The following is a 25,490-nucleotide window of genomic DNA, read 5'->3' as shown; positions in this document are numbered from 1 at the left end:
GATTGGACATTAAATATGAGTCATTTCACAAGTTTGGATATTATTAAAAAAAAAAAAAATAAAATGTATGGAATTAAGCAGGCAAAGGGAACACAAGCAATTACAGCTAATGGAATAAATAAGCTTAAACTTAAGCAGACTTATTTAAATAAAGAAACGATGTTTTAGCAGATAAAAAATTGTTAAAGATAGATTAAAGGCCATAACTTAACTGTTCCCATTGCTCTTCAGCTGCAAAGCATTCAACCAGTGTGCAGGTGTTTGTCTTTGCTAACGAACGTAGACACTCACTAGGTGTTGTCTGTGCTGTAAAGCTTCTGTTGTTACAATGGGAACAGTGTAAGTTAAGTGCGCATCACTGTCAAATGACATGCCGGTTTCAAGAGCTGGGAACAGTTAGAGACAACTTTTATACATTTATTAAATTCTAGTTTTAGGCATCATATTAAATTATTTCTATTTCGCGCTTATAAATGCTATCAGAAAATGAATTATAGCTGCTATCAATAATTATCATACTTATTCTGGTGTTTCTTTTTTTCTGTTTTCTTTGGCTTTATTTGATATTTTTATACATTTTTAACAAACATTTCAAACATATACTATATAATATATATAAAAAAATGTGCTAGAGTATGCGTTTCACAATGCTCAGGTTGTTTTCTTTATAGATTACGAATCTCACTTTTTAATTTAACTTTATTTTGATCCTTTTTTAGGGGCAGATATGACAAATGCTTAGAAGATATATTTTATATATATATATATATGTATATATATATATATATATATATATATATATATATATATATATATATAGTATAAATAGTAAGCTCATTCAGATGTAGGCAGATATGGATACAGATTTATATATATACATATATAATGTCTTTTTATAAGTCTAGAATATAGTAGATATAGATATATATGGCTGCTGGGACAGCCCAGCTATTCGATGCTTAGCACGACGTCGACGCGATGACGTCATCAAGGACTAGACCGGCTGCAAGGCATTGGACACTGTGCGCGTGGGCACAGTGGGCCTCAACGGAAGCTGGTGGTGCGCAGCGATTGTTGTTGATCGATGGAGCACAGCGGCTTCTCCGCGGAGCTTTTCTCCTGTAAAGTTAAATTTGCAACGCTACTGGACGTGGTTTTGGTGGAGTATTGACTCTGCCTCTGGTGGCTGCCATCGCGCGAACTCGAGCATCTAAATGGATGGCATAAAAATCAGATTAGAATCGGGGCAAACAGTGAAGCATTGATAACACAGATTAGAGCGTAACAGCGTTAATTATCGATATGCTATATGATATATGGTGATAATGTGGCCCGATATAGATATGATGACAAATATGGAGTGTTAGCTGGAAATGCAAATGTCTCTAGTGTGATTCAATGGAAACCAGAGCGGGGCAGCGGGGCAGCAGCGTAGCGAGGCAGCTAAACTATTTGAATTGATTTACATGCAATTATATATATATATATATATATCTATATAGAGATAGCATTGGAGATTGGTTAGTTTATCATTTATTGCTGTTTTTCAGCTGGGGTTAATTACAAATGCTTCGCTTCAGCAAAACCTCTAACTACTTTTGATAGTTTTTATTTTACCTTTTATAGCACTTTTTTTTTATTTTTTTTTGTTTTCTTTTTTTTTCTATGTTTTAGTTTGGGTTGTGGGCCGAGTGGACTTTTCCTTCATTTTTAACTTTTCCTGATGGACATTTATGTCGGTGGAGGTCGAGTTCGTTGAGGCCGACTGACTCGAGCTGGGCGACTTTTGCTTCAAGAGTCTTCGTGAACGAAAATGACGGATTTGCATTTGTTATATTTATTATTTATACATATTATATGAGTGTATATGTAGGAGAATATCACTTGGACTTGGGTTACATAGGTGTTACACATGGCATATATTTATATATATTTATTAGTATACATCTAAATGGACGGAATTTGTTCGTTTGTTTTGTGTTTGTACGGGGTTTAGCCTCTGGTCGTTTAGCTTTTGGTCTTGTTAACAACACTCAAGTGTTAAGGCTTGCTTGTTGTGTTGTGTGTTGGTTTACAGCTTGGCTGCGGTTCTTGTTGCGATTCTTTAGCGTTAGCGTTACCGAAAGCAGTCTGAATACAGAAGAATACAGAAGAAAATTCAATTGAAATACAGCCACACACAGATACTAGACGTATATCCATATATATTTATATAGACTAGCTATCAGATATAGTGCTGCATGCCATTCACACTCACACACGCACACACACTCAGAGAAAGAGAGAGCGAGAGAGTGTTAGGAGCTCGTTGCACAACACTGAACAGCGAGGAGGAGTGCAACGCTTACTGCTGCTATTTGTCGCTGTTCCGTTCCGTTCTGTTTCGTTTCGTTACGTTCCTTTAGACGGCATGTGAGTGCACGCCGCTGGCAGTGTTGGCAAACGCGTTGCGTATGACTACCAGCTTGCGTATGTGTTGGGAAGCGTCCATAAATCGCTGCCGCATCGAGTAGCTGCTTCCAGCTACAGTCACGCTCTCCGTTTGTCTCAGACTGCGCACACGCACAGTTCTAATCGTGGGGCAGGGCGAGGGGTGGGGTAAGTGGATAATTGGAGTGAGTCAAATACATATACATATTCAGGTTCAGTAGACACTCGTGTGTTACACAGACAGCTCGTTCCAATTATGAATGGGATAAGGGACAGCACAAGTTTCTTGGTTTGGGGGTAGACAGCTTTTTGATAGAGCCAATAGAGGAAACATACCTGTTTGTTATCAAGTGTTTAACCTTCTTCTTCAACACGAACAGCATGAAGATGAGAAAGCCCTGCATGGCGTTGCACAAGTCGGAGACGTAGAAGATCTTCGACCACTTCTTGTCAGAGCCCACAAAGTACGATATAATTTCCAACGACCAGGTAACGCCCATGATGAGAAACAGGCGCAGAAACAAGCCGAATCTAGAGGGAAGTTCAATTAGATCTCTAACCCCATTCATTGTGCAAACGGAGGGATTCACTTACTTATCCTTCTCGGTACGCAGATTCCTGGTGCTGTCTTCGCGTGCTATGATCCTCGCCATCTCGCGCTGCACGCTGTGAATCTTGATGGCCGTCATCACGAACATCACTGTATTGGTCACAATGATGGCCATGATGGGTCCGAAGAAGTAGAGCATGGTCGACCAGTTGGTCATGTCCAGCCAGCAGTACTGCCCCCCACCTATTCCTGGCTTCAGGTAATCGGGCAAGTCCGAATACTCCTGCGCCAGCATCGTGAAGGCCAGGAAGAGCAGAGCCAAGCCCCACGAGTAGAGCGAGTAGAACAGAAAGCGTTTCTTCTCCTGGAACCGATTGATGCCGCGAGTGCCCCGGAAATTGTGCCACAGATCGAAGCTGATCACGTTCAGCCAGAAGAAGGCGGACATGAAGAAGAAGTAGATCGTGTAGCCAAATACCTTGCAGGATAGACCAAGTGGATCTATGCCCTCCACGAGTAGCAGGCAGCACAGCAGAGAGTAGCCAACGGTCAGGCCCACCAGATAGCAGACCAGAGACTTTCCATGCTGATTACGCAGTTCGGGAATTAGGAGGTAAACGGCGATGGTCAGCAGCATAAAGGGAATGGAAAAGAGCATTGCTGTGGCGAAGGGAAAAACCAAGAATGATAAGTGGAAGTCAATAAGGATTCATCAATCTGGAGCAAGATGTTCGGTATGTGAACACAGATCTTTTCGCTTACCAAAGCCGTTAATGATCTTGACTGTTGTATGCTCATTGAACATGTCGCAGTTGGCTGGGTTTATCGTGTAGTAGAGATCGGTTTCGTTGACACTGGTGGGCACCAGGCAGAACTCGTTCTTGTAGATGTAATGCAGGTCATCCTCGCGAAGCAGCGTCCCATTCTCGTAGAGCTGAAAGGTGTCGTAGGAGTTGACCTCCGGCAGCAGCGAGAACATCTCGGCGCACGGCCTGAAACTCTGCACCACAAACTGTTCGTAGATATTCACACTCTGAACGGATCCATTGTTGAGGGTCACATTGATCATAGGCTCTGGCCACATTTGCTTCGTGTTCGTGTCCTTTTCGCACTCAGTGTCGTTGTAGATCTGACCCCAAGGACAACAAATATTGATGCAGGGCTTCAGCTTGCAGATGCAGCCACGCACATGCGGCGTCACGTCGACGCGATCCACCAGATCCTTGTAGATGTAGTCAAAGGTGCCCACATAGTGGCTGGGTATTATCACGCCCTCGTAGTTGTAGCTGCCATTCGGAAACGAGGGGTAGCCAGTCACGTTGACTGTGTCGAAGAAGCTGCACTTGATGTGTATGCCGTTTCGCTCATGATAGTTCCACTCATCATTCATGGCATAGACCCCGAAAGGACTGCCCGGCAGCAGGCGCAGCACCACTAGGAGCAGCACGCCGATTGCGGTGACGCCACAATAGAGTGAGCCCGATCCTCGATGCTGCTGCATTTTTTTCTGGGCTCTGCGGAGAGTTAGCGAGAGAAACTGTATTAGACCCAGGCTTAAATGAGACTTAAGACTAGTTCGAACAGTAAAGTATCATCTTAGGTAAGCCTAGACCAACTACAAAGTCGATTGCAGCCTTGAATTTTATTGCTGTAAAGCAAACCTGCGTCGACTTTATGTGCCAATCTATCTTATCAGATCTTCTTTATTGCTCCAATTAGCGTATGAGCTAATAAACGCTGTCTCCATCCTTCAAAATTTCACTTTCGAGGCACTTTGTGCCAGTTGCCATACACCTCTCGAATAGGCTAGCCTCTGGCGCGAAGACATGTGGATTTATTACGTCAGTTTTGGGAGCGCAATTAGGGCAACAAGTCCTTGGGGTCATGCCTAGTATATGTCACGTAAACACAGTAACAGGCAGGAAGGCAGAGGGAACAGGCAAAGATAAACAATTCACATATAGCTGGACACACGCAATGTGAATGGGCGCCCTGTTGCGCTGGAGCCTCCGACTGTCCGACTGTCCGACTGCTGTCCTCCCCGACCTAGCTGCCGATACATAACTCCCGATTCGTGAGGGGCATTAATCATCTCGCCCAGCACTTATTTATGAATTCGTGTTAAATTGATACTAAGTGCTTGTCCCTATCAATATCCTGTCCGCATGTCCTCCCAGCTGCTATCTGCGTCAGCCCAAACAGCAACGCCCACTATTTGTGGCTAATGTGTTGGCAATAAATTCATTACCAGACAACAAGCGCACCCAACCCCTAACCCCCGCTGCCTAATCCTCTGCCCCAATAGACACTATCTTATCGTACGCTAACATCATTATGGAGGCCTCATTGCATGGCGGGTGAAAGTCAAATTTCGCTTAATTCATTGATTGCTAATTATTTGCATTGGTTAAAAGGGGACGAGACAGAGAGAGAGAGAGAGAGAGTGGGGCAGAGGGGCAGAGGGGGTATCTGCCTCCCTTTGTGCGTGCTTGACAGCTCAGTGGGCAGTGCGCACCTTCGAATTAACATGAAATTTATTGGCCCAGTGGGTAAACAGACATTAAATGCCCGCCAATTCACAGAGTTAAGTATTAATCAAAAAATAAGCATAATTTATCGCTTTCAGCGGGCAAAGCGACAACTCGCGCCACTAAAACTGGATGTAGCCGGAGTTTAATATGAATGCGAGCTATTTATTCTATATCAATAACATTTTGGGAACCATTTGAGTTGGCTGTGAATGTGAACTGGCTCGCTTTAAATGAGCTGCTTTGCTTTTGGGGCTAAGGGTTTCAAGTCAAGTTCAGAGAACTGGTTCATTTTACCCATTTAATGCTACTAGATTCCACATATGCAGTATTTAAAAGTATCTGAAAACGTTTATCTGTTCACACCTTCAAGAAGTGGTTCACCATTTGACATCATTTTAATTGCAATTAAGCAAATGTTTGCTGTATCAAAAACAATTCCGAATTCGATTTGTCTACAATTTAAATTTGCCATAAATCAAAATCATTTTTTAAACAAAAGAACACAAAAATGTCTATGGGGCAAGACCTTATACAATAGCCAGCCGCATATATTTTCAAGGAGTCTTCCGTCGTGCCCCGCCTGAAATCAATTTGGCTATAGCGGAATATATAAACGGCTAAATGTGGCTATAAAATTGAATTATGACCCGCAATTTCATGAATTGTTTTACGATTTTCCGGATTTTCAATTGAAGCCCACGAAATGCTATAATTTTTGTTGGTTTTGCTTTTGCTTTTGCTTTTGCTTTGCCACTTCAAACTATTTGTTTAATTTTGTTGCATATTTATTGTTTGTTTTGCGTGCTGATAAATGCAACAACTGCTGCTTTAGCTCAGCAAAGCGCCTGCCCACATACTACTTTTCTATAACTATATATCTATATATATATATATGTCTACGATGCGTGTGTTTATGCCAGAAACAGATGTGATATGAGAGATACGCCATCGATCGATTTATAATGCTGATCAGGCCGATCACCGATTCGATTTCCCAACCTTTTCCTCCACTGATTCACACATGCGAACGGGCGCGCCTGCTGCTGGCTGACGGAATGCCAATGGATGGATTCCCCATCAGATATCAGATAATGCCAGCATATACCCTAATGCACGCAAATATCGTTGATATTATAAGTCAGCTTATTATACAACTCAAGTGAGAGGCAGGCAGAAACAGAGAGCGAGAGAGAGAGAGACCCCGAGGCATAATCGTCATAAAAACGTCGATAAGATAATGCCAAGAGTTTTTTCTAATGTTAGACAAAAAGCATTTACTAGGCATTTATTGATTCCAAGAAATCGAAAAATAATATTTATATATATATATATAAATTTGTATGATTACGATTGAGGCTTCACTCTTTGAGTTGCTCTACACAACAATCAAGCAACTGTCAAGAAAGTAGATCCATTGAGACCTTTTAATGGCGTTTATCGAACTCAAATGTGATCGAGAACTAAGATACTATAAATCTAGTATAAAATTATATATATATATATATATATAAGTATAGCTAACGATTGCGAAATATAAAAGCAGTTCAGAGCACGCTTTAGATTAAGGCTTTGTCTTAGACTTTCTAAGAGCTAAGAGTATGCAGTCAAGAATATAGTAATATAGTAATCAAGTATTATATTGAACAGTTACATTTGAGTAAGGAGAAAAACTAAGAATGATTACTGTCGCTTAGGTGTTAAGGTTAGTTGATATTCTGATTATAGATTCAGACTTCTAATAAGTATTAAGGCACAAAGCTCACTTTACTTTACTTTAACAAGTTTTCCAGAGAGTTGGAAAAAGTTGAAACCTGTCTAAGATTTATTGAAGAACTTTATTGAAGAACTTAAGAACAGAAACAGTCAATGGAAGAGGCTTAGCTTATATCGACCTAACATCAAATGCTGTTCAAGTTCTCTTATTTTTTCTAGTGTAATATACATACCTTAAAGATGGTTATCTATTTCAGGCCTACCTTTTCGATATGTTTTGGTATATTTCATCAATAATAAATCGAGCTAAGTCTAACAAGCTATATCATTTTTCCAAGTGTATATATATATTTCTTTAATATATCCCAATCTATGCGCACAGAACATTTAATGAGTAATTAATTATGTTGTTTTCGCTGATTTTTCCGTTTATTTCTTTTTGTAGCTTCCGTTGGGCCAAGTTGAATTTTGTTTGGGTTTTATGTCCTCCGATAACGAGGCGCTGAGTAATTGTCTCAAATGACAAATGAATTGTGATTCATGCGGCGCCTGCAAAGGGAATGCGCTCCAAAATTAATAGAGATTACGACTCGAAAGAATCAATGGAGCGCAGCATATTTGACGCGGGGGTAGAGCTGCTCTATTAAAACAGCTCACAAATTGGTAGTTCGTGATAATTAGGTATGCTGGAATGCATAGAGCTTGACAAAGATTTATCGGCGACTGATAAAGCGGCTTTGGCGATAGACGAACGGACGGACTGACGGTCGGATGGACAGACAGGCAGTGAGCACTTTGAACGTGTCACGCGGCGTATGCGTAATATTCATAAAACATTTGTTAAAATTCAGAAGACGCAAATGGCAAATGCGACGGAACATAAACAAAACACAGTTCACTGGCTCTATATGATATATAACTGGAATATATATATATATATATATATATTGTTAATAATCAATAATGAAACTCACGAAATCAAAAAAGCATTAAAGAACATTCCGCCTCACTCGCAGTTTGTACAAGTTCTGCGAAGCATTTAAGCACTTATATATATGTATTTATATATACACATATATATAATAATATTATTACTATTGTTCAGTGAGCACTAGAGTTCTTCTGCTTCACATATATGTTATATACACATTTGGTATCTTTCGTTTTATGAGTCGTTTGTGGTCGCCCTCAAACTAATCGCGTAGACTGTGAACTTGAACTGGAACCGAAACTTAAAAACTCACCACAACAATCATGTTGGGGTGAGTAAGATAAACAAGACAGACACGCACTCGCACACACACTCGCACACACACTCACACTCACTCGACACTCACTTTAGCAGCGCGTCGATTATTTTGAAATTCAACAAAAGTTTTTGGTCGGCTTTGTTTTCATTGTTGGCTTTTCCGACACTCAAAACTTTTTGTGGTTTTTTCTCTTATTTTTGGCACATTTTGATTCGTGTGAAAATTCCAGCAAAATTATTTTTAGGCGCCAGCCACAACAAGCAGCTCCACGGCGTTAGTCAAATGGCTATTTAATTCCTGCTCTTCACACTCGCTGTGTCCCTCTCTCTCTCTCTCTCCCTCTCCTTCACTTGACTTATGACTGCTCATCAATCAAAGCGCTTGAGTTTGCTTCAATAGTTGTTCATTTCTTGCTGCATTTGCATAAGTTCTAGCCACTGGCTACTGTCTTCATTAGCCCCACACTAATCGCCATGTTGAACTGGGTCTTTAGCCTTTGGAGCGTATTGGATTACCTTATTGGACTTGGGAATACCCATGGGCAGCTTACATCATGCTTGGCTCATCAATCAATCAGCAATTGGCAGTTCTATGAAAGTTGGGCGTTTCCTTATTGTGACTTGAATGGACTGGGGCATATGAGGCAAACTGAGATCTATATTTGCATCACGTGTGCCTATAAGAAAATATATCTTTATACAGGTTGTATAGCCTAGGCATAGCTATATGTGTGCCTTCGCTCTGTTTCCTGCTGCCCTTGAAAACTAATTCGAGCAATGCCATTCTGAGCACATCTTCATATTTGCGCTTGTAATATACATATTTATGTATATAAATCTATAGGAAGCATCAGATCTGTTCACTCCATAATACTCTCGTTGCATTAAACGTTATATATCCCTAAAAACAGCCCATTGAAGTATAAGCAAAGATTATTATAACTATATTTAGACTATATCTGTTTCCGTTGCCTATTTACACTTTGTTTTCATATATATATATATATTATATATAACTGATAGAAGTGCAAACCGTGCATATTGGATTCATATTTTATGTAGAGTTATATTCTTATATATTCTTATAGTTAAACTTGGCCTTGTCCTATATGAATCTATTGTGCCTTTAGAAATTGTACGATATAGAAGAAGAATATTTGGGATCTTTGTTTTATGATATTTAGAAGAAGATATGTGAAATATTGTCAAATTATTTATTTACTTCCACATAAACTTTATTGTTATATAGTCCTCGTATTTCTGCTGATCTCTATACATTTGTAAATGGATTTAACACTTTTCTTATATCCATATAATTTATATACCATATAATTTATATGAAATTCAGTTTTCTTTGCATTATCTTGGATAACAAACGATTTTTTTGTGCTGCAAAAAGCCAAGCTCTGATTTGGCACTTTCGATAAAAGAGTGAATTATAAAAGATTCGGCTTATCGCAAGTAACATAAACATTTGTTGCACTTGTTAGAGTGCGGCTTATGATATAGTTGTCCGATATGCAGAGCCATTAGCTTATCGCCCGCATAATATGTGCCGATAAAACTGTATTTTAAATAGCTCTAACTGCGCACTCGAGCATAATTGAAGAGATAAAGGAAAGAAAACATTTTTATTGTACTTTCATACAGCTGTAATGTGTCGTATTAATTAATAACTTAATAAGCAGTACTGGACAGCTAGTTCTAGCTGAAGACTTATGCATTTCGCTAATTAAATTGCAATTTTATGATCGCTTATCACGAAAGCAGAAGGCAACAATGGACCCTGAGCCCCCAGGCAAACACTTGATGATGCCTCAAGTGCCGACCTTAAATGCCAAATGGCAGTGGAAGTCCATATAAATATAATATATCTGTCGCATTGTTCAGTTGGTGGGAATAGGTATGCTATAAAGTCTATAGAGTGCCGAACTGCTGGGCTCTATGCAGGATCACAGAGTCAGTCTGACAGTAAATCTCATGCGGAGAAGTTGTTATTGGCTGCAGTCGGAAGTGTGACAAATGCATGTGTACGACATAAGGATTGCTGTAAGTAGAGTCTAACCCAGAGGCATCTCAGTTCAGGCAAAAAAGTGCAGAGCTGCAGCAAGTGATAAGAGGCAGCTCAGGCCTCTCGCTGTAGACTGCGAGTGCAACTATGTGATATGTGGAGGCACAGAAATATATATAAAATAATATATTATAATTTAATATAATATAATATAAATATAAAGAAGATAAAAGGAAAGTCAAAGATGTTTTCCCTGAACCAATTGTGCCTATAGAAACTGACTGATATGTGGAGAAAGGCACAGAAATATATATAAAATAATAAATTATAATTTAATATAATATATAAATATAAAGAAGATAAAAGGAAAGTCAAAGAACCCCGATCCAATTGTGCCTATAGAAACTGACTGATGTCCCTAGCTAACTGATTAGAAGGCAAAGCCTTTAGCTAAGCGTGTGACGTACCATTTGCCACAGAGTCTGTTGCTGCAGCAGCTAGCAGGCAATGAAACAATGCAGAGTTGCCACAGTTTACAGTGACTTAACATTATGAAGAGTTTTTGGTAACAGCTTGGAAAGGGTCCAGTCGAAAGAGTTGAATCTGCCGCCAATCTGCATCAAGAGTCAGCTGGAGACCGCATTTAGTTTAGACCTCGAGTCTTGAAATCAAATGCCAAAGGGCAGCAGAGCCAGCAGCCCCACCAAGGCGAGAGCAATTCCAGCAAATATTAAACATTTCGCATTCTTCGTCAAATATATAATATATACATTAATTATCTATCGATATATCTATATATATCTGCACAGTCCTGTCTGGATTGTGTTTACAAACAAAGCGACGTCGTGTCGCTCTGCCTGACCAAATCCAAGTGAAATTCCTATTAAAAACTTTTCGAGTGATAAACAAATTCTCAAAGAGTAAACAATTAAAGCGAATGAAAACGAAAAGTAAAACAAAGAATACTCAATGTTAAGCAAATTGTAGGCAAATGTGCAACAATTGCAAACAAGCTAAGGAGCCGCCTTCCAGCGAGGCATGGGGCGTGGCGTGGTAGGATGACTCAAGGTGCAACAGGTGCTGCAATCTACGTTTCGAGTTAGGAAAACAGCTTTAAAAACACAGCGACTATTTGTCATGCACTTTACGGAAATTAAGTGGAAGTTAGGAGCAGCAGCAGCAGCAGCCAGCTTTAACCAGAATCTATATGTAGCAGATGCTAGGCAATCGACTCAGCGCACGACCCATTTCTTAGTTAATTAGTCCATAGATATAAAGTCAATTCATATATTTATATATATACAGTCTATTCAAGCGAGAGCCATGAGCTATTTCCACATTAGCAGGGATTAATAGAGCATTCAGAAGACATTTCCTAATGGAATATCTATATTTAAGCCAAAGCAAATGGATCAAAGGGGCAATTGTTTTTATACCTATACCTATATAGGTATATATGCCTATTCGGAGCAAAGAACTAATAATTTTCCTTAACTACACAAGTTAAATCTAACTAAATTATTTAATTTATTAATAGAATTTCTATAAACAAAATTCTATTTAGGTAATATCCCGAGAACTTTAATAGCTAAAGATTTAAGATTTTATATGTGAAGACTTCTCTTAACAACAAGTTACTTTTTCCATAAGACTACTTATTTATTATAATTCTTTACCTTTCTTAGGCATAACTCAAGAACCTTTGGTGCTATAGACATACAACATTGATGTGCGGCTACAAACCGTACGATCACATTACTCCTTATATAACTCTGTTTACAGGGTATCTAACAGTTGTCGTAACTAACGAAAAGCAGCTGAAAGTCTGGCATCACCACATACATTCTAGCATTAATATGACAACAAAGAAATACCATCAAAATATATATCTATAACGAAAGAGTATTACAACATATGGAATAATACTTATATATATCTATATACACACACATGTGAGACGCATTATTGGATGGTTAACGCCCCTCGAATGGCAAAGCAACTAAAATATTTGAGCTGCGCGCTGTTTGCAATCAGCTCTTGAGGAAACAGTTCAAAGTCTTATCTTTCTCTGCAATTGCACTTACCTCTGAGCTCTATGTTGTTATAACTATACCTATATCTATATTTATATTGTATGTGCCTTTCGCACGGCACTGCACACAATATTTGCTTCACTCAAATTATTTGTTCTGCTCGCAAATTTCATATAGTTTTGAGCTTCTTTTGTCACTGTGAAAACTTTAAATTATTTGCATTTTGAATTCATTTGACTATATCTATATATATATATACTTTAGATATATATAGTATATATATAGATAGCTAAACGCGATAGCCTCTTGTCTTTATGTATGCAAAGCAGGCTCAACAGTTAAATGTCTTTGATTTGCGGTTCTTTTTTAAACTTGGGTTTTTTTTGTTTGTTTGTTGTTTTTTTAAGTTCTTGACACTTGAAAGTTGTCGTGTTTGTTAACAATTTCTTGTGAAAAACCGAAATCTTTTTCGCTTATTCAAGCTAAAAAAGAGGAAAAACTTGTAATCCGAAACGCATCTGCATTTAAATTTTATTTCTTTTATTCATATATCATCTGCGTAGACACTTTATACACCTTTAGTTCGTGTCAACCGGTTATTGTTATTATCATAGTAATTAAAGCAAGCAAAAAGCGCATACGATATTATTAATGAGTTGTAAAAAACTCGATAAAGTGTTTTATTTTATTTATTTAATTCCGCACCGCTGCCACAACGGCCGACAAACTGAAACGAACTGAATGTCGTCTGGACACCGGTTGAGTAGCCTCTGTTAAGCGTACCAGTGCTGTCGCTCTTGACGAACTACACATAACAGTTAAATGTTAATACAATGTTATGTGTGCATTGCTTGGCGCTGCCTCAGTATAGTTAAGGAAAATTTAAACAGAGATAAGCGCCAGCTGATGGCTGAAGAGTAGAATACGTGCAGAAGGAGCATGAATGTGAGTGGGCAAATTTTGAGAGCAAAAATAAATATACTACTCAACATCAACATCTGGGTGAAGCCTGAATAAGCATGGTATAAGAGAGTTTGCGTTTAGTACGCCCACGCAAATTCTAAATTACAGTTTAATGTTATTTTAACATGCAGCGAATCCTAGTGCTTTTGTATTTGTGCGTATAAGAGTAGAAGAGAATGAGATGAATTATAGATTACAGTTCAATGTTGTCTCAACATGCATCGAATCCTCTTCTCTTTGTCAATATGTATGCAATGCATTGCACACATACATATACATATATCATTAACTGCGATTGCGACTGCGCAACGTATTTTGCTTTGTTGGTGGGCCATTGTCGGCGTTTCATATTCGCCTTGTACTCACGTAGGCAAAAAACAAAAGCCACATGGCAATTGATAGACGCTTGCCAGCAGTTCGCGCCAGCCAAAAATGTAAACAAACTGTCAAGTGATCAACGAATATGAATTTGTTTGAATGCTTGAGGTGGTCAAGTGGTCATCCAGCTACCGCAATCTGCTGATTGGCTCTCTCTCTCTCTCATGCTGTCTCTCTTTCTGTTTGCGCCCTGAGGGCAACTATTTGAAGCTGTGATTCAAAGTGTTTTTGAATTTTGTGTATTTATCGTTTTAATTGACCTGTGGCTGGCAATTCAATTATTCAATTAGCCAGTCAGAGCTGACAGCAAAAGCTCGCTTTCCATACAATTCAAAGATCGAAAGCTTTCAAGCGAATTGCCTACACATGCTATAGGAGAGATAAAAACAATAACTGTAAGTCTGACAAGTCAATTGCATGTGTACAGTGGGTAGCATTATTTGATGAATAATAGGTTTGTCTTATATTTCACAAAGCCCTGCCATAAATCAATTAGCATATACTGTTAATTGTTTGATTAGCACGATAGTCATTCAGCAGTTATAAATTATATTATGAGTGAAATATAGTTTTGTTGACATTCTTTTGCTGTATATTTATTAATCAAGTAAAGCTTATATATTAAATATAAAAGAAATTGATATTAATATTGCTGATAACTCTAAATATAAATGAAAAATAAACAAAAAATACATAAAAATAAAAATAAAATAGATAAACTAACATGTTTTCTATTAAACAGATAAGTAGCAATCTACTCCACTGTTTTAAGTGGTATCAAATAAAAAGTTCCCGTTCATCATACAAAAACTCCCTTTTGAAAACGTTTGAGATTTTTTCTCTTATAAATGTGTGCTGCAAGCAGTTATTAATACAAACAAAACGGGATACCAGCAAATGCAGTTATATTTAAGAAATAGCACAATCAGCTGATGTCTGATATTGATTGGTATATATACCTATGTATATATGTATGTATGCAAATCATATGCTACAGGTAAAGCGTCGCTTGACACGTAGAACTGAAAGCCATGGTTAGTTTAGGGAAATAAATTCGCCTCGTGGCAGGGATCGTACGTGTTCATAGTCAGGTTGTCGTATTGAAACCAGACGACAACAGCAATTATTATTTGCTTATGATATAATATGTTTAGACGATAACAAATTTCGATAGATGACTATAGTGGAAATACCCAATATATAAAAGCGAAATTAATTTTATTTTACAAAATATGTTTTAGAGTTTTGCAAACGCAAAAGCAAATGCCAATTGCCAATTAATTTTTGATGGCTTTGAAAACAATTGAACGCACTTTAATGTATGTATACGTATATATAAAGATAGATATTGATATGTCGATATGTACGTACATATATGTATTAATAAGCCCATCAAGTGTTCTCAAATGTGCGAAACGTGCCTCGGCTGCCAGCGATCAAGCAATCAAGCCATCCAGCCATCCAGCCGTATAAGCTTTAAATGGAGAGGGTTTGCAGCTTATATTCCATGGTATTCCCGAATTATGCTCAATGGCAGAGATTATAAGAGAGGGGGTCAGAAGGGGAAGAGTAGAGCAGCGAAGAGTAGGCAAGAAGAGTGCCATGCAAACTGGTTTCACGCTTAACATTGAGCTGCGACTACATAAATTTCAATTGCTAAAGAAACCGCCAAAAAAACCAATTTAAAGTTGTGGGCACAAAATATAATCGTCAACCCGGCATCCAAGGCTCTTCGCAATTGAAGATTACAATGCCTGATGCCAAATGAAAGACACAAGAAACAAGACTTTGGCTGACCTTGACTCTCTAGCTCCCTCTCTCTGCAGCTGGAGAGACAGGCGAATAATGTAATTTCCGCACTGACGTCCAAATATTTATCGTTGTCAACTGTAAAGCGATCCGCAATTTGGCACAAATTTTTAAACAGTTCAATTAAAAACCCATCTGTTTTAATTTAATAACGGGCCCAACTTTTATTATCTTTAAACTTTGATGGTTTGAACTCAACGGAGTTTCTTTTAATTAAATTTTTTGGCCGCTTTGTTTATTTAACCGCAGTCAAACTTCTTGTTTGGCGAATTCGCTGCAACTGAGCTTAGTGAGCGAAGACTGTTAACTTAGCGCCGGCTGTTAACTAACAGGAATCGCGTTATTCACACAACGCCGTGTAAGCTTTTAAAGCTGCATACAACAGTTGTCCGCTATAAAATGCTTATAATTTGAAATTTTAAGCGAAAAGCTTCTCGCTATAAAACTCTTTACGGCGCAGAAATTAACATAAAACTATTTTGAAATTAAAATGTTGACTTTTTACTATGAACGAGAACCTGGTAGTGTTTTAAGAGCTTTCATTAGTGTGAACTTAATCAATGGTTAGTTACCTTATGCCTAGCCCATAATTTATATAGCTAAACAGCAGGGCGTAGTTCAGGAGCAATTTAACATGCGTAAATACCTTATTAGCTGTTGACTAAAACTGAGTTCCTAAAGTTTACGAATTAATTAATTAAAGAACATATGAAAATTACAGTCTTCTAAATCGTATAATGCATTCAAGAATAGAAATATTTATTATCTGTTTATTTTGTGCGGAAATTAGCTTCAAAAAATGATGTGCAAAGTTCTCGGTCTCTCAAAAAAACAAAATGATCACGCTGTGCACTGTAAGCAGTGTTGTCTGGTGCAATGTCGATTGTTATTACCACCGCAGCCTAGGTAGGCCAGTCTTTGGCAGGAACGTGTGTTTTTGTCGTACCACCACATATTCAAATTAGCCCTAGATGCGCATACGCCAAAGCCATAGCCAACGTCTCGGGATCCTATGCAACTCGGATCTAATGCAGAGGGAGAGACAAATCTATATATATATATACAATTATATAAGATATATAATATCCACTGCTTCACTTACTAGAAGTTGCGCCTCGACATTGAGCGTCAGTGTGAATGAAATAGAGAAAAAGGCAAGAAAATGCTAGAAGTAACTTCATTTCGACTTGATTCGAAGGCCAAACTCAACTGAGCTAAGCTAAAACTTGCTGCGCTTATATTGCGCGATTTACTTACTAATCTCTCGGTCTGTCCTGTCAAAAGTGTGTATAATTAATAATCTCTTTAGCTGCTATTTTGCAAAATCACTTTAGCCAAACGCGTAATTGCTTCTCAGAGATTGTATTTATTAAATGTTTCAAAAATAAGATAATTATTCTCCAAGGCCATAGAAATTTATTATAATTGTATAACCAAGAAAGCGACTATGCGTTGTGAAATGGTTTATTATAATATGTAACGATATTCCGATGTAGCTTCATAATAATACTAAACCCGAAATCCCTAGGCGGCTATACACAGAGATCGGAAAGATGGCAAAGATTGGTTCGTTGTGAGATATGGTGAGAGGATTACAATTTTGTAGCAATTACATAAGGGCATAGATGTCACTTTAAAATAAAAGCAGAAACAACTTCATATCTCAAAGCATATTTGTTTTAAAGCCATTTAATTTTCCCATTGCTTACACGCGGTCAGCCCATTTACCATTTCGACGACAAAGCATATTGAATGGTATTGTGACAACTACATGATGAATATCCGATAGTCTTAGACTATCGCCCATGCTTAGAGACTCACGAAGACGAGCTGCGCACAATCGATAACAAATGTTAATATTGATATTTTCTTTTGGCGCCAATTGTTATATATTCAAATGCCGCTGACTGAACTAGAAGACTAAATGAATTATTTAAACATTGAAGTCAGGGGAATTGGTATTAAATATTAAGATATAAATATATTGAGTAAAATATAAATATAAAAACAGTATTTGAATAAGATTAGAGTCCTTACTTAAATGTTAATGAACGGTAAGATTGTGAATTAAAAGCATTATGTAAATGGTTTTTACTGAGCCGATTGGAACTAGTTTAGTACCTCAGTTATAGCTGCTTGACAACACATGGGGCTGCTGATCCGAATTTCGATACTCGACATAAGCTAATCGAAGTATTTCGATTCCATCGATCAGCTGGGCGTCCTCTGAAAGTAAGTGTTTCCATATCAAATATCAAGTTCATAACAATGATTCAAGTTAGGTGCGTGTTAGTTATTCTTAAGGTAATGTAATAATACCAATAATACCAGTACAGCATTTACAGTGGATGCAAGCTAAGTGAGAATGAAACAAGAAAAGACAACACAGGAGCAAATGCAAGGGGTAAAGGGATTAACATAACAAGCAACATTCAAATTAGTGCAAACGAAATTAAATATACCCCAAAAAGTTATTTAAGAAACCAATTGAATAGTTTTTGTTTTTGTTTTACCTAATTCAAGATTTGTGGACCGATCTTATTGGCATCTCGATTCTGATCTTGGAGAGCAATCTCCTCGTCGTTGTCGCTGATATCATCTTCAATGCCCCGAATACTTTTACCATAAAATAATGAGCCCAGTTATAATATATATATATAAAATTCATTTCACTCTTCCACCCTCTCTCTCTCTCTCTCTCTGTCCCTATCCATGTGAGTACTTACCGATTTGAGATAAGCTTCAGAACACTTCGTTTCAACACAAACATTATGAATATTATGAGGCCTTGGGCACAGTTGATGTAGTCGAAGATTTTCAATACATTCGCGGCTGTCTCATTGCTCTGCACCAGGTATGCAATTATCTCGAAGGTCCAGGTAACTCCCATGATAACGAAAAGGCGCACGAACAGAATATAGCTGCGTAGGTAGATAATGAAATCAGGCTTTCTATATATATGACTGGCCTTACGTTTGCTTATTCGTATCGAGTCGCTGTTGGGACTCACTGCGTACCGCAACGGTCTTCAGCTCCTTTTGCACTTGCAGAACGCGGATAGCCTAGGCAAAGTGAAAGTAAAGAAAAATATATTATTATTTATTGAAACTATCTAATAGAAGGCCTAACTAAGACAGATCGTAGCAAGCCAGGAGTTTAGGCACAGAACATAAAATCTTTTCTGCAAACAATGTCTAGGCTGAGCTACTATATTTCCTGGTTATGTCAAGGGAAAACTGTTCTTCTCTCAATTTCAGACTTATGTTAACCTGCAATAGCCTGGTACATTCTGTAACCAGATTGAAAATCGTTATTTATCTATTGAAAATATATATTATCAGATACATACCAGGTATATTTTAACATTCCGCCTGTCAAGCTTTTTTATGGCTCAGAGTTCTTCCTTAGACAAGAGAGAACTTGTAGTTCTTCAAAGATTCCTCCTCTTTAGGCTAGAGAGTTCGTTCTTCCTAGGATTTCAGAGGTCGTCCTTCAAAGGGCTTTCTCCCTTGGCCAAAGCCTTCTTTGTATCGGGAGAGTGCAACTTTTTCTGGGAGACAAGACTTGAGTGAATGACAAGATTCACGCATGACGTTAACCTTTGAGCTTTGCTCATTCATAGAGGGTGCTGGTTTCTACTCTAGTATAACTTGCTTGCTAAGGGCTGTTGAGCTGAAGAGGTGAAGAACTCTGTGCTTGAATATATTCTGATCACCCTGTCTGCGAGCCTCGCTCATGACCCTTGAATCACACAACTGCCTCATCACTACGCTTTTAGAGAAGTATCCATTTAAAGACTAACACTCGAGCTTCTGTCTTTTGGCAAAACTTACAGTGAGTAGGAACATGACGATGTTGAAAAGGATTTGCAGTGCCATCGGACCGTGGAAATAGAGCGCCGCCGACCAATCATGAGCTGTGTGTAGCAAAAAGGACTTGGATAATATCCGCACAGTTGCGAAACTCAATTGATAAATCTTACTCTTAACCCAGCAATTGAAGAGCGCAACTCCAGGCATCCAAAGAATTTGCTCCTCGTCTTCGCTATCCAAGGACATATCGACTAATGTCACGATTACGGTAAGGACGACCGCAACACCCCAGGCATAGAGAGAGTAGAGCAGGAAGCGATACCTGAACGAGCGTCGTGTAACCTGCCAGCTGTTAGTGCGGAAACTGTTCCACAGATCGTAGCTGATCATGGTTAGCCAAAGGAAGCTGGCCATCACAAAATAGTAGCCGACATAGCCTGAATAAGGAGCTTGTGAGATGGATGATCCGTTGATGAGGAGTAAAGCGCTCTACTCACCATTCACCTGACAGAGAGTCTTCGACCAGTCGCCCCTCCAGGAGTCGGCTAAGAGCAATGCATATGCCAGCATCAGGCACATCATGTAGCAGGTGAAGCACAGGCCGTGTAGATTCCTAAGCTTCGGCAGGTAAAGATATACGCAGATTGTAAGGATCAAGCTGACGATGGAAACCAAACGCACTGCAAAGATTCAAAGACACCTTCTGATCAGAGAACAATAATAATCTCCGGTTCACAAGTAGTCTAGAGACTTATCCGATCTGTCAGTGAGCTACCATTTAGATGAACTCTTTTGAGCTCCCTCAGCTTTGTGCTTACGAGTATTAATCAACCATTGACTGGGGGGTAATATGGCGCAATTGTGGGGCACTAGTGTGTACTGCGTTTCGGTGTTCTCTGTGCCAATCTTATGCGGCTGCAGGCAATACTCTTGCTTGGACAACGATTTATTGTCGAAGTGGCGAAGCAGGATTCCGCTCTGTAAATGAGAGGAGAAACGCATGTAGCCATGGCGCAAGGTGTTCCAGTTTCAGTTGCTCTCAAACCTCGAACAGGGTGTATTGATGACTCTCGTCGTTTGCGGCATCCAGATGGAAATGCAATGCACATGGAACCGGCAGATCCCGCTGTATGATAAAGTCCTGCAGAACATGTCTGCTCACCTCGGTGCCATTGTTCAGGGTTATGCTGATAAGCGGATCGAACTCGATTGCTTTCGATATTTCGCCGCTGCACCTGCGTTCGCCCTCAACGAGGTTCAGATTCGGATGGCAACAGAATCGAATACAGGTGCCGAAGTGGCAGGCACAGCCTCTCAAATGCTTGGGCACCGACACCTTCTCGCCCTGCTCCAGCAGCTCATAGTCATATTCCCCAACCTGATTCGCTGGTATGATCACCTTTTCATACTGATACGCGCCGTTCGGCAGCCGCTTGCTCTGCGACAGGCCCACAGTGTCGAAGTAATCGCATCCTGGTATGTCGGCAATTACATTATTGACAATTATATATAATATATCTACGGATATGACAAGGCTTAGCCGCATTCTGTGTGTATGAAATGTCGTCCCGAGTAGTCAACAATCTTGTTCAATCGATTTTCCTATTCTTATGATATTTTCATGTATTTCGATGCCATATGCTTGCGCTCAACAAGGTTCAATGAGTTCTGCGATATAAATAGAAATTTTTATAGATTAGGTGAATGTATGTAGTGCTTATACTCTGTATCTTAAAATGAATTGAAGTGCATTGCACTGGTTGGTTACCTACTACGATTCTTACTGAGACTCAAACTAAAAAGTGGTCAGGGTATTTTTAAGTCGACTACTCCCAGCTGTGCCAGTGGGACTGGCTGCAAGCTGTTCTTAAAATATCCTCACATGCTTTCAATTTAAGTTCAGTTGACAATATGTAAATGAGTTTGCATTTTTACTAAGCTGACAATTACTCCAATAGAATACGTAGATCATATGCTGAATATTTCATCAAAATCCATTCAGTCAAACTTGTTTTGTCGCACATTCCAAATGTTCACCTGATTCACCTGATTTGTATGGACAAGCGTTATCCCATATCGAGTGATTTATGAATCATAAAATGTATTTTTTTAAACTTGGAGCTCTACAATATGCAATTTTTGTCTTCTGCGAATTTTATACCCTGATCCCATTGAAAATGGGAAATGTATGTAACAGGCAGAATGTGGCGCGGCAGACCCCATAAAGTATATATATTTTTGATCAGGACGACAAGCCGAGTCGATTGAGCCCTGTCCGTCTGTCCGTATGTGTGAACGCGTCGATCTTAGCATCTACAAGAACTAGAGACTTGAAATTTTGTAGATCCGAGTAAAGCACGCGCATGTTAAGTTTGTCTCAAATATTCGATAACTATTCGCATTTAATTCTTATCGAATAAAAACATGATTGAAATGCAGTTCGTAAATTATATCTCGAACGTCTTAAGAGCTAGAGCCTCCAAGTGTTTTATGTATATTTTGTGCAATTTTGATTTTGGTTGGATTTTGGATACCGGCTCCAAATTTGCCTTAAATTTTAAGCTTAGTTGAAAATAGGGCCATTATATGACGGCGTTTGCATCTCTACCAAGCCAATAGAATATATAGAACATAGGCTGAAAATTTCATTAAAATCCGCAATTCATATATTAACTTTTTGGCAATTTGTGCAAATTTCTCAACTCATTTCTTTTGTTTACTTTCTGTTATCTTCCAGGCGTTTTATCGCTTTATAAAAAATTCATTGCAAAGTAATTCTCTTGTGCAAAATATGTCTGTGCCTCAGACGCGCGTTAATGCGCTCCAAACACAATGAATTGTGAATCGAATGCCAAGCGGCAGGCAGCTCAGTCGGCGGTAAACACGGACGAAATACGCGTCGGGAGCAAACATATATATATGTGCTCCCGACGCGTACCTCGTACATATAAATATACACATAAATAAACAAATATATATAACATATATATATACAAATATATATACATATATCTATATGTGTGTGAGTGCGTCTGTTATTTGCCAACTACTGGCGTCAGTTAACCTAAATGCACTTACTTGCAGCCGGTGCATGCAACGTGACTCGCCATCGACAGCAAATTGTAGACTGAAACCCGAAGCCAAACGTCGATCTCTTCGCGACTGTTGATCTTTGCTTGGATATGCCGCCAACTAGACTCTCTCGTCTCTTGGCTCTCTGAAAGTTGAATATTTTAGCACACATACAAATATCAGCGCAGCCCCAACGTGCGCAAATCAGAGAGCGGGGTGCGTCGTCCGTCGGGCTCATCAGTGCGAGGTTGGCTACAATCGACGTATCATATCATCATATCATCATATCATCATATCATCATATCATCATATCATCATATCATCATATCATCATATCATCATATCATCATATCATCATATCATCATATCATCATATCATCATATCATCATATCATCATATCATCATATCATCATATCATCATATCATCATATCATCATATCATCATATCATCATATCATCATATCATCAAATCTGCTCAATATCAAAGCACTGTATACGAACATTAAAATCGATATTTACCGTTAACATATGACGCGTTTTCGCAATAACTCGAGCTATTTTTACGTGCACTTCCAGCTTGAAAGCATTTTTAATGGAGACCAGCACGCTGTGCAAACAAATTTGAACAGACAAATGCATACATCCATATAAATGTTAAGAAAGAGAGAGAGAGGGAGAGAGCGAGAGCTTCTGCCGATGTCATTCTTTTTGCGAGCCAAGAGCGTGTGATGTTTGGCTTTATACGCTGAGAACATGAATAACTGTACGCGCTTGTAGTATACATATACAGAGAGAACACTTGCTGCTAAAATGCACGCGCTCTCTTCCTCTCTATCTCTCTCTTTCTCTCTCTGCAAGTAACGTATAACGTAATAGCTGTAGGAATTTGTAGCCAACTCTTGACCCTCTGTTGTCTGTACAGACGCCACTGAAAAGACGATTTGCATTGAATTTGACTTTAACTTTTCGTTTACTTAATTACTTGAGCAGACTCCCTGACACACGCTCGACTGCCCATTTGCACGTCTCCCTCTCTCTCGCTCTTAAGATAACAACTACAACTTCTGCACTATGAAAAGTTCTGTAAATTCATTTAGATAATTTTCTTAGGTATCGGATTAAAGCATTTTAAGATCGATTCTGCTGTCATATGAAATCTATCAACTATATAGTATATGTGTTTCAAGTATAGTATATGGAACATCAAAAATTGGTCATGTATCTAAGTGGCTTTCGTTAGTGTTAGAAATCATTCAAAAGGAAATTCCAGCTCCACAGACATCATTTTAATTACATTCAATTGAATTCCAGGAAACCCACTCACATATTATAAAATATATACAGATTAAAAAAGTTCTTTGTTCTCTCATTTCGCTCGCTCTATCTCTCTCTCTCTCTCTCTCTCTCTCTGCTATTCATATCAGCTTTATTTATTGTGAACATAATAAAAACGGAATGAAAATAATTAAAAGCGCTGCAGTGGTGCGTGACTCTGATCGTAATACTCATGCACAGCACTGGACCTTCAACTGGATAGATGCTAATGTAGTGCGAATCATTTGGGATAAGTCTGCTTTAAGAACTGAAGGACAAACGGGTGGACGGACGGACGAACGGACTGACGGACGGACGGACATTAGACAAAAAAGTAATAATCCCCTAATCACCTCAACGAGCATATATATAGAACACATTGCTTGGGAACTAAATATACATTTAAAAAAATATTTATGTGGTTACACACACATACACACACACGCACACACACACATACACTTGTAGATAATACTACCGGAACCAAAGCTTGGAGATATAAAATTTAATTTCACTTATTTGCTTCGTTACTATGCCAATTTTGAGGAATTTAAGTTTAACTTTCAAGCTACCCACTTAGCTGCAGAGCGTGGCCCAAACACCTTTTTGACATTTTTTAGGCATCGCGTGCAAAGAATTTTGAATTTAATGAGCTCATGACAGTTATAATAGCTCAATTATGTGATTATATGTTAGAGGCGTTAGGAAATTAACTTACTCCTTCCTCTGCTCTTCTCTCCTTCCCACTCCTTCCGACTCCTCCCTACTCCTACTCCTGACTAGGACTTGCTGTGCATTTGCCACAATGGTCAACTAGCTCAGCTAGTTAGGATGGCATTTATGAAAAGCTAATCTGGCCAGCTTAGCTGGTGATATGAATACAGTTGAGTTGCTTTCAATCCCATCAGTATTATAGGTAAAACACAATAAGGATTATAATGCAGATTCCTTAACTTTATTTTCATTTCATTTCATTTCATTTGCTATCATTTACGTATGTCCATCATTCAGTTCCTTCTGCACTTGTTGCGGCAGGCTTGGCGGGTGCAGTAGCGATTGTTGTTGCCGCCGCAGCCCTTGTAGGCCAACTTCTTGCAGGAACGGGATCTGCTGTCGTACCACCACATCTTGGAATTGGCATTCTGACGGCAGGATCGAGTGTTGTTTCGGCCTACGTTTTTGGATCCCACACAAATCGTCAATCTATCCGCTAAGGAAGAAAGTACAGTTAATCGGATTGATAATGGGGGCTGCATCAATTTACTTACGCACTGCACCCTTGCAGGTCCGCTGCGCCTCAAGGGTGGCCACATAGACAGACAGGCAAGCGAGGATCAGAATGAATTTCATGTTGACTCAAGATAAAGTGGTAAATGTTGAACTGATTTAACACTGAACAGCCCAGCGCTTATATACCAAAAGCAACAATGGAGCGGGACGAGAGTCCAGAATTTGTGAAAAGCTGTTTTGGCAACCGACTTCAATGACAACAAAGGCCCTTACACTAACTCCGACCTTCGTCTATATATATATTCTGGCATATTTCTGACTATTCAAGGCGGGTTCTTTATGGGCGAGCACGTGCTCAACTGTGGATTGTGAATTGAATGGAACAGAAAACCTC

The 25,490-nt window shown here is 38.9% G+C and overlaps 2 protein-coding genes across 10 annotated transcripts; both read right to left on the bottom strand.

Annotated features, from left to right (window-relative positions):
• Positions 1–843: 843 nt before the first annotated feature.
• LOC111601016 (G-protein coupled receptor Mth2) lies at positions 844–22,644 on the bottom strand. Of its 9 annotated transcripts, XM_030223598.1 has the most exons (13): positions 22,558–22,643; positions 20,525–21,147; positions 20,298–20,457; positions 19,977–20,159; positions 19,650–19,916; positions 19,501–19,583; positions 18,641–18,729; positions 18,394–18,588; positions 3,743–4,494; positions 3,025–3,640; positions 2,767–2,961; positions 1,618–1,799; positions 1,138–1,210 (listed from the first exon to the last, which is right to left on the bottom strand). In XM_030223598.1, exons 2-12 carry the CDS (start codon positions 21,023–21,025, stop codon positions 1,664–1,666), a joined length of 3,177 nt encoding a protein of 1,058 aa, XP_030079458.1. In that variant the 5' UTR covers positions 21,026–21,147; positions 22,558–22,643; the 3' UTR covers positions 1,138–1,210; positions 1,618–1,663. The 9 variants fall into 9 exon arrangements, with proteins under 9 accessions (XP_030079457.1, XP_023173184.2, XP_023173183.2 ...); XM_030223597.1 differs by lacking the exon at positions 1,618–1,799 and having other exon boundaries at positions 844–1,210; XM_030223599.1 differs by lacking the exons at positions 1,138–1,210; positions 1,618–1,799 and adding an exon at positions 1,806–2,130.
• A 2,229-nt stretch (positions 22,645–24,873) lies between these two features.
• On the bottom strand, positions 24,874–25,286 carry LOC111601025 (kunitz-type serine protease inhibitor homolog beta-bungarotoxin B5-B chain-like). Its single transcript, XM_023317433.2, has 2 exons — positions 25,135–25,286; positions 24,874–25,076 (listed from the first exon to the last, which is right to left on the bottom strand). The coding sequence occupies exons 1-2, from the start codon at positions 25,214–25,216 to the stop codon at positions 24,874–24,876; spliced, it is 285 nt and encodes a 94-aa protein (XP_023173201.2). The 5' UTR covers positions 25,217–25,286.
• Positions 25,287–25,490: the final 204 nt, after the last annotated feature.

Source organism: Drosophila hydei, unplaced genomic scaffold (assembly GCF_003285905.1).
Source record: "Drosophila hydei strain 15085-1641.00,03,60 unplaced genomic scaffold, DhydRS2 tig00000243-arrow-arrow-pilon, whole genome shotgun sequence".
Taxonomy (NCBI): domain Eukaryota; kingdom Metazoa; phylum Arthropoda; class Insecta; order Diptera; family Drosophilidae; genus Drosophila; species Drosophila hydei.
Note: the sequence above shows the minus strand (reverse complement) of the source record. Positions and strands in the feature narration are given on the sequence as shown.

Bases quoted from the DNA above. Each gene is read 5' to 3' on its own strand.
- LOC111601016 (XM_030223596.1), bottom strand. From the start codon at position 21,025: ATGCGGCTAAGCCTTGTCATATCCGTAGATATATTATATATAATTGTC. The intron at 18,730-19,500 runs GTAAGTTTTGCC...CACTTTGCCTAG, and splicing joins TCGTCATGTTCCTACTCACT to GCTATCCGCGTTCTGCAAGT. The intron at 4,495-18,393 runs GTAAGTACTCAC...AACTCTCCGCAG, and splicing joins CTGAAGCTTATCTCAAATCG to AGCCCAGAAAAAAATGCAGC.
- LOC111601025 (XM_023317433.2), bottom strand. From the start codon at position 25,216: ATGAAATTCATTCTGATCCTCGCTTGCCTGTCTGTCTATGTGGCCACC. The intron at 25,077-25,134 runs GTAAGTAAATTG...TTTCTTCCTTAG, and splicing joins GACCTGCAAGGGTGCAGTGC to CGGATAGATTGACGATTTGT.